The sequence below is a fragment of the Sapajus apella genome, unplaced genomic scaffold (genome assembly GCF_009761245.1).
Source record: "Sapajus apella isolate SASKATOON/1434 unplaced genomic scaffold, GSC_monkey_1.0 scaffold1618, whole genome shotgun sequence".
Taxonomy (NCBI): Eukaryota; Metazoa; Chordata; class Mammalia; order Primates; family Cebidae; genus Sapajus; species Sapajus apella.
In genome coordinates, this window is record NW_022438544.1 from 1 (window position 1) to 8,989 (window position 8,989).

At 51.0% G+C, this 8,989-nt stretch overlaps 1 protein-coding gene across 2 annotated transcripts; it reads right to left on the bottom strand.

The window, feature by feature from the left end:
* Positions 1 to 159: 159 nt before the first annotated feature.
* LOC116546892 (alpha-1-antichymotrypsin-like) lies at positions 160 to 8,227 on the bottom strand. Of its 2 annotated transcripts, none has more exons than XM_032273011.1 (3): positions 8,130 to 8,160; positions 5,522 to 6,172; positions 160 to 1,336 (listed from the first exon to the last, which is right to left on the bottom strand). In XM_032273011.1, exons 2-3 carry the CDS (start codon positions 6,162 to 6,164, stop codon positions 1,059 to 1,061), a joined length of 921 nt encoding a protein of 306 aa, XP_032128902.1. In that variant the 5' UTR covers positions 6,165 to 6,172; positions 8,130 to 8,160; the 3' UTR covers positions 160 to 1,058. The 2 variants fall into 2 exon arrangements, with proteins under 2 accessions (XP_032128902.1, XP_032128903.1); XM_032273012.1 differs by having other exon boundaries at positions 1,050 to 1,336; positions 5,522 to 6,174; positions 8,136 to 8,227.
* Between the last annotated feature and the right edge of the window lie 762 nt (positions 8,228 to 8,989).

The following is an 8,989-nucleotide window of genomic DNA, read 5'->3' on the forward strand; positions in this document are numbered from 1 at the left end:
TGTCCCCGACTCCACACCCACGCCAGCATCTAGTCTCTCAGCAGCCACGGTTAGTCTTTTAAAACAACGCTCAGATCGCACCCCTCCTCTAAACCTCCTGATGGCTCTCCACGTCAGAAAGGAGGAAGGGCAAGGTTTTCCAGGGCCCTACATGTTCCCACACAAGCTGCTCCACCCCTCTGGGGGCTCCTGACCTCTCTCAGCGCTCTCGTCACTCCCTCTGCTCCAGCCACTCTGGCCTCGCTCTTCTTTGAACATATCAAGCTCAGTTCTGCCTAGAGGGTTTGCATTGGCGGTTCCCTCTGCCAGGAATGCTTTTCCCTAACATACCAACATGACTCCACCCATCCCCTCTGTTACATGGATGCTCAAGCATCACCTAATGGCCATTCTATTTAAAATCACAAATGAACACAAGGTCCAGTTTTCCTGCTTCTTTCATTCCGCTCTACTCAATTTCTATCCTCCTACTGAATTTTCTACCTTCTAACAGATCAAATAACTTATTTGTTATATTTATTGCCTCTCCTCTCTCCAATTGCAAAGTAAGCTCCAGGAGGGCAGGGAATCTTGTGTTTTATTTGCTGATTTACTGTTAGGGGGCAAATTAGTGTCTGACACATAGTAGGTGCTCAACTAATCATGTAGCAAATGCTGAGTGAATGAATACGTATATTGGTTTAGCAGTGCAGAGCTGATTGTCACAGCCCATCTCACTGCAGCCCTCAAATGATCACAACTCCTTCAGTTTCTCTGTTCCTTCCAGAGACTGAGACCAGGAGAAACCATGCATGAGTGTTTGGGTGTGTGGAGAAGATTCCTCATGACTTAGAACAGGCTGGAGTCAGAGGAAGCCTCAGCCCCTTGTTCTGTGTGATGTCATCATCTTAAAGGAAGAAAAAAGAAATCAGGCTCATAGCCATGCAGGCAGCACAGAGAAAAGTAAGTGAGAATTCCACCTGTCCCTGTGCGAGTTCTCCCATCACCATGCCCTTGTCCCTGGACGCTGGTGAGACCTTGAGGTGGAGAGATGTGACGTCTCAGGGGGACAGGAAGAATCACCTGGTCTCCAGTGAGTCCCTCCACCGCTTCAGGGTCTCCGGGAGCAGCATGGCTTCCACTTCCTCCATCTTGTCTCGATCGGGGAGGATGAAGAGTGCGCTGGCATTGCCTTCGTACCGCAGCTCCAGCACGGTGCAGGACAGCTCCTCGTCCCGGAGGTAAGGTGCGGCCAGGTCCTCCAAGCTCATCATGAGCACCTTCACCCACCTCCTCTTGCTAAAGTAGAACCTTGACTCAAAAGTATCACGGGGGTCAAAGGGAGTCTTCCACTTGGCTGAAGGTGGAGCAAGCATTTGAAGAATGTGTTAGTGCCAGGGTCATTCTGCCTCGACCCTGCTTCTCCAGCAGTGGAAGTGCCTAGGTCAACAGACACTGAGAAGCCCTCATAGGAGTGGCCCTGCCTTCATGTAGAGAAATAGCTTGGCAAATAAAAAATTTATTGGTGGTGAGGGAGAGCCCAGCAGGCTTAGACTCGGGAAAGGGCCATGAAAGAAAGAATTGGTTCTTTATGCTGAACGAGAAATCAATAGGAAGCTGGGAATAAGGAGTGCAAGAGAGAGAGAAGGTTTAGGGAAAGTGAGGGAAAGAGGCATGACAACACGTGGGAGGCTGTAGCCCGAGGAGAAATGGCTCAGCCTTGGTTCCTTAAGAGGAAAAACCTCCTGTGAGCAATTGAGAGTCTCTGGTATTACAGGGATGTGAACACGCAGCAATGGCTTGTGGGAGGGCTTTGGGTGGAAAGAGGAGGAAAGAGACCAGGTTCTGTATGTGAGGTGGTGAGGGCAGACAGAGGAGATGCCCATCAATGTGAGTGACGGGAGGAACAGGGAGACTTTAGTGGAAGACAGAACTCAGAGCCAGGAGAGACCATGGGAATAAAAGCCTAGAGGCACTTGTGACATCTTAGATGGTGGGAGTGTTGGAAAACAGAAAAGCCATGAGCTGCTCCTCAGCTCATATATAACTCATGTCCGCCTTTACAGACCATGAACATCCAGCTTAGACTTGCCCTGGATTCTGTGCCTGTCTGGGTGAGGATTCATTTGCCGGGGCTCTGACCCTGAGGCTGCCTCGGTTCTCAATGTTGCAAAGGTAAAATTCCACGAAACTGTCTCTGGCACCTCTAGCTATCACAAACATGCAATGGAGGCTGACTCTTAGCCAGACTGACGTAACTCCTCTCGCTAAAAGCCTATTTACCACAGTAAAGAGGAAGAGAAAATCTTGAAAGAGGTAGAATTAGGGACAGAGTGGAAAACTCCACCTTATGTAAAAAGGAATAAGGATAAACATGACAGCACACTTCTCATGAGAAACTATGCAGGCAAAGGAAGAATGGAGTACAATCTTTAAAATGTAGAAATTTCCATGAAACTCATTCTTTGGGAATCATGACATGGCCCATGATTTGCATCGTTTAGTTGGGTACAATTATTTTCCTCCTCTAAAACAGGGGTCAGGAAACAATGACCTGTCAGCCAATACAACCATAGCCTATTTCTACGTGTACCTAAAGCTAAGGATGGTGCTCCTATTTTTCAAAGGTTGTAAAAAAACGAAGAAGGAGAAGAAGGTGAAGAAGCAGAGGAGGAAAACAAAAAGATGAATCTGTAAAAGAGACCTCTTGTGGACCACACAGCCTAAAATACTTACTACTGGGTCCTTTATAGAAACAGTTTATCAATCCTTTTTCTGGGTTTTGGACTCCACGATCTTTCACCTCTGTTCTTGGTTTTGGGAGATGCTTGGTGAAAGCTCATAAAGTCATATGTTAACTTTAGGGGTTAACATGAGGAAGAAAAAGGGATTTTCAGATGGGCCCAGGTCAACGCTGAATGTTTAATTATTTGCTTTTCTGGACTTCATGTCTCCTAACTGACAAATGGCAACACCACCGTCCACCTTTCAGAGCTGCCGGGAAGATTAAACAAGGTATTGCATGTAAGTGGGTGGTTTGAGTTGGTGTTCAATAAATGGGAGCTTCTTTCCTTCCTTTCTTTCTTTGCTTTTTCTTTTGGTAATTGCAACAAGAGCCAGCTTCTGGGTGGCCCTACCTTCTCTCGTGCCATCGTTTTCCTTCTAGACTCTTCTCCACCTTTGAACTTTCTCTTTGGGCTTTCTAGGACCAAAATCACAGCCCATCTTTCCTTCCCCCTCCTGGCAGACCATCTCAGGTTCTCTGGTTCCTGCAGCCTCCCAACATGGAAAGACCCAGGACAAACCTAATTGTAAAGACGCCTCAGAGCCAGGACCCATCTCAGGGTAGGAGATGTTTCAGTTGAACAGGTGTCCCCGTCACCAACTGCAGCAGCAATTCAGGTGCTCCTGTGGCCTCCATGAGGCAGTGCCACGGATTACCTCCCCATATTATCCAGGGCACCAGGCTCCTTTGGGGCCTTTAGCTGGCCAGATCTCCAGCATGGGTTCCTGCTAGGAAGACCGACTGCCTCTGGGGACACCGACTGCTGCCTTGTTTGCCAGAATCAAGAGAGGGACAGGTCTGAGGGATGAAATCACCACCCAGGCTCTACAAGCCTTTAAATGTTGTCACGTCTGGCCCCACCTTCCCCCATTTCTGTCTGCCAGTTACCAAATTTTCCGATACTGCCTCTTACCATCTTCTGACATCCTCAGTTGTTCAACTGGGGGCCTGAATGTCTGGCTAGACTAGTGTCTTTAGGATCTGATCTATGTTTGACTCAACTTCTCTCTGCTGTAAGGGCCTTCCCTTCTAATTCTATCTGGATTTAAGAGAAATGAAGAAAACAGTTTTCTAGGGGAAACCTTCCTTTCTGAATTCCCATCTTCTGCCCCTGGCTGGATGCCCCCACCCCCTTACTTTCAGTCAAATACATAGTCCTAACATCATAGAGTGAGTCAAATCTTGCATGCTCGTGGGTCCAGTGGGTGCAATGCAACAGGAAGAGCAGAAAGGGAGGGAACAAGCACCCCAGGGTTCTGAGCTGGGACCCTCTCAGCCTGAAGCTCATGCATGCCCAGCACCCTCCATCTTCCGCAGGACGACCCCAGCAGTGACCAAGCCCCAGTACATACACTGTATGTAAACCAGGCTGAGGCAAGGAGCAAATGGGCACCTGGAGAGTGAGTAGAGTTCAACAGAGCAAGGGGCGGGGCCCTGCAGGTCTCCACTCCAGCAGGACCGGGGCACTGAACAGTGAGGGGAGTGGCAGCTTCAGGGGAGGCTGGAGACCTGGGGCCACCTCCACTGCCCACCTGTTTCCCACCTGCCTGTTTCCCATTGTTAGAGGCAGGTGGGGAGGGGAAAGCTGGGCTGGCTACTGCGTCCCTGGAGGGCAGAGAGTCCTAGCATAGGGCTACGAGGCAGGAGGAAAGAACACAGGAAACTCAAAGCACAAATGGCAGCTCAGGCACGGAGTATTCTTAGTGGGAGATCCGGATCCACATCTTCGTTTACAGATGAAGACCCCGGCCTGGGAGGGGAAGGGGCTTGCCCAGGACTCAACCAACAGCCTTCAGGCAGGACTCTGCCTCCAAGCAGCGCATGTCTCCTAAGCACCTTTCCGCCCTCTGACAGGTGGGCACTCTTTGTGTCCCTATGTTTTTTTCTCCCCATCTGGATTCCAGGCTCCAGGAGGCAGAAGCTACCTGCTTGCACTCTGCCCCTTGGGAGCTTGCAGGCTGAGCTTTGCATTGGTTGAGTTTCTATCAATGGGATTGGGCTCTGGACCAGTTAGAATCTGGCAAGGGTTGTGCCTTGGGTACCGCCCACCCTTGAGGCTCTTTCCCAGAGCGGAACAATGCCATTTCTACCCTCATTTATGTGTCAATGACACATTTTAAAATATAATTACAGAAGATTATAGGAGAGCAGAATGGTAGAACCTTGGGAGGGGTCAGGCTCTTTGAGGGTGGGTTTCCCCTGTGAAGATGGCCCCAGCCCCACCTGGCCACCTCCAGAGACTGAGGCTCCTGCCTGGACTCTTGGGAGTGTTCCTCGCCCATGTGGAGGGCAGAAGCCCCAGGTGCATCCAGACAGAGGGCCTTCCTGGCCCAGTCCAGCAGCGCCCCTGCAAAAAGGGAGCTATAGTCCCTGTGGGCCCTGGACTGGTTTCAAGGGAGAGCTCCTTCCTTCTGTTTGCTGGACAAGTTTAAATCAGAGTGAAAAGCAGCACACTGACTCAGACCAAGGGCTGATGTGCTTCGCTGATAGGCTGATGTCTTGAAGGACAAACTGTAATTTGGAAAAACCCAACAGGAGAAGGTGATGCCTATGGGCAGGGCGGGGCCTTGGTGCCCACGCTGCCCCCACTCTCCTCTACGGTGGGCACTCTCCTCTACAGTGGGCACTCTCCTCTACAGTGGGCACTCTCCTCTACAGTGGTTTCCCTAATAACACCGTTGTTGAGCCAGGACAGAAATGGCCCTGAGGCTCAAAACTAAACATCCGCCTCTTCTGAACCCCAAGCTGGGCACTTACCTTTAAAGAAGATGTAATTCACCAGGACCATCATGGTCTGCTGGTCAAGGTTCTTGATCAGATCCCTGATTTTCCCTCGTGTTCCCTTCTGCACGTAGTCATTGATGAGCTTCTTAGCGGCCTCTGAGTCCTGAAAGTCAGTGGCAAAGGCCTCGGCGCCATACAGGCTCTTGGCATCCTCCGTGAACCTGTCCAGCAGATGGAGCTGCTCTTTGACAAACATGGCGTTTCCCATCCTGAGCTGCAGCTCATCACTGGACTGGTCAAGGGTGCTCCGGAGGTGCTGGAAGCTCTGGTGAATTTCTGCCTCAGAAGTCTCTGTGAGGCTGAACTTGAGGCCTTTGAGAAGCTCCATCAGGGTGGAATTGCGGGCCCCCAGAGACAGGAAGGCCAAGGCGGTGGAGATGCTCAGGGGGGAGAAGATGACATTCTTACCAGGGGCCTTCCGGGTCAACTGCTTGTACAGGCTGAAGGCGAAGTCCATGTTGTTGGAGGCCAATCGGAAGTCCACATGTGTCCCCTGGTCTTGGTCCTCCTGGTTCGGATTCTTCTTGTCAAGTGTGCTCTTAGGGTGGCAGAGGACAGCAGGGCAGAATCCAGCCACCAAGAGCCCCAGAGCCAGGAGAGATAACATTCTCCCCATTGTCAACTCTGCGAAGCAAAGATTCTTTAGGTCTCAGAACACCAGAGGGAGCCTTGACCACCTCCCCCTGCCCCCACTCGGCCTGTGTCCTGGTCCCTGTTCTGCCGCCTCTTGCTGGCTTTGCAGCCTGCCTGAGGTAGGGGCTCTCCTGGGCCCCGACAAGTCACTCTGTTTCCTGTCACCCATCGAGGTAAGTGCCATAATTATTTCCATTTTTTTCCAGTGGAAAGCCTGGGCACAAGGCAGTGGAGGGGTAGCCAAGGTCACAGAGCAAACAGGTGGAGGAGCCCAGAGGGCCGCCAGGTTTGCCTGGCTCCTCGGTCTGGAAGCTGATGGGGGTCCAAGGTTCAGTCCAATCAGAATGCCCACTCCTCTCCTCCCTCTTGGTGAGCAGATCCCATCCTAGGGCATTAGAAAGCAGGGGCTCCCTTCCCCTATTCCACAACTGGCACCAAAGAAGAACACAGGGATGAAGGAGCCCTGGCCAGAGTCAGAGGCCACAGTGACGCTCCCAGCCTCTCGGTGACACATGGTGCGGCCCCCGTGGGCCTCCAGGCTTGATGCTGGGTTGCAGTGAGGTTTGATTGAGAGAAGGAAATGAGGGCTCCTGGTCGTGTCTGGAGCCTAGATGGCCCTGATAATGGTCAGCATCAAGGCCAAAGTAAGGCGAATGTTCTTTTCCGCCCCTGCCAGGTCACCACGTGGTCTCTGTTTTCACCGTAAGCCTGGAAGGGCCTCCTAGTGGGGAGAAGGCAGCGTGGGCTTTGGGGTCTCCCAGAGTGAGACTGGGATTTTGTTTTGGCCACCTTTGATTGCTATGTAATGACAAGCAGGTGACTGAACCTCTCTGAACATGTTTCCATCTCTGCACAACACGCTAAGTGGCTCAGGTGAGATAAATGATGAATGAAGGCACCTGGCTCAGAATAGACGTTACCGAGGGCCACCACCTCCCATGCTGCCCCGTGCCTGAAACTGCAAGCCAGAGAAGAGGCTTGAGCAACTGCCCAAGAGACCCTGGAAGCACTGAGTTCCAGGCCGGTGACTGCAGCAAACAAGGTTATTTACTTTCAGCCTCTGCCCACTCAGTCCCAGAATTCAGAAGAGAAAAGGGGCAGCTTGGGTGCCGTGGGGAAGAGAGGGGAAAAGGGGGAGTGGAAGCAGGGGGAGGGGAGAGGGGTAGAGAGAGGAGCAGAGGAAGAGGGGAAGAATGAGGGGCAGGAAGGAAGGAAGGAAGGAGGGTGGGGAGGCCAGTGGAAATGCCTTCAGTCAAGCCCTGGGACAGAGACCGCTTGTTTGCTTCAACTGTTTACTCTCAGGCTGATGCAACCGTTTCTTTGGGAAAATGTTAGACAATATTTGCTTCCGGAATTATTTTGGGGGCAAAGCCTTGTGTTTTCTGCTTGGGCAAGTTGGAGCACTGGCTGTTTCCCAGCAGTTTGTGTCTTCAGTGTGTGGACAGAGGCACAGCCCATCTGTGGACTTGGCCAGGAGGCCTCGTGGGGAAGTGGAGCTCCCGAGGCAGCCCCATGGAGACCCTGAAATCACTGTGGGGCCTGCGGCCGCTGCTCACAGGAACCTGCTGCAGCAATCACATGTGCCACATGTTCTGAGAGCTGCACCCTGCGCCAGGCAAGGGGACAGCACCTCTTCCCCCGAGGGTCAGCTGCACAGTTGAAGATGCACAGCTGACTCGAATAGGAATCTGTAAGTATCAAGGCAGAAATGACCATAGAGGCCCCAGGGCACCTCCGCCCTTTACAGATGTGAAAATTCAGACCCAGAGAGGACGCCTCTTAAAAAGGCACGGGGAATCACAACAGTCCCCTGGCCCCAACCCAGTGCCCTGGGCACACCTCCTTCTGGCATCCACTCACCACACACTCCACACGCTCCAGGCTGCCACCTACAAGGCTTAGAAAAATGGATTCCTCCGCTCCCAGGATGAAAAGCATCATGGATTACCTGTCTCAGGGAGTTGGATAGAGCTTGTGATTCCAAAGCCGTCTGTCTGGAGTGGTTGATTCTCATGAATGCTAAGGCTTATTTATTCTAGCAAAGAACTCCTCCCCCTGCTTAGGAAACACTGGCCAGGACAACCAAGTGTTCTGTTTTCAGACTGGAAATGGCCAGATGATCATTTCTGGTAACATGGACTTGTTACATCCACTCAAATAACCTGGTGATGGGAATAGCTCTAATCTCTTCCTTAAAAGATAAAACAAACACACAAACAACACGTTGTCGTGTTAAGTTTTAATCTATTTATTAAATACTCATTGAAGAAGTTGGAAAATATCAGAAAATATAAAGAAGGACTTTGCTAAATATCCCCCAGCACTTTCCTACGAGGAGAAGGCCCCAGCTAACATCTGGTGTATTTCTTTTTATTTTTATTTTGAGATGGAGTCTTGCTCTGATGCCCAGGCTGGAGTGCAATGGCATGATCTTAGCTCACTGTAATCTCTGCCTCCTGGGTTCAAAAGATTCTCCTGCCTCTGTCTCCTGAGTTGCTGGGACTAAAGTGAGCACCACCAATCCTGCTAATTTTTGTATTTTTAGTAGAGATGGCGTTTCACCATGTTGGCCAGGGTGGTCTCAAACTCCTGACCTTGTGATCTACCTGCCTCCATAGCGCTGGCTGGGATTACAAGCATTAGCCGCCATGCCCAGCCACATTTTGGTATATTTCTAAGGCACTTTTCTTTGGGTCTCTGGTGTGTCTGTGTGATGTGAATGTCCATGTACCATCCTAAATATATTTGAAAAATATAGGACTCTATTTTTCTGCAGACAGTTTGCATTTTGGGCACCCGTTCTCACCA

Coding starts and splice junctions, on each gene's coding strand:
- LOC116546892 (XM_032273011.1), bottom strand. CDS start 6,164: ATGGGGAGAATGTTATCTCTCCTGGCTCTGGGGCTCTTGGTGGCTGGA. Junction 1,337..5,521: donor GAATTACATCTTCTTTAAAG/GTAAGTGCCCAG, acceptor CTCCACCTTCAG/CCAAGTGGAAGACTCCCTTT.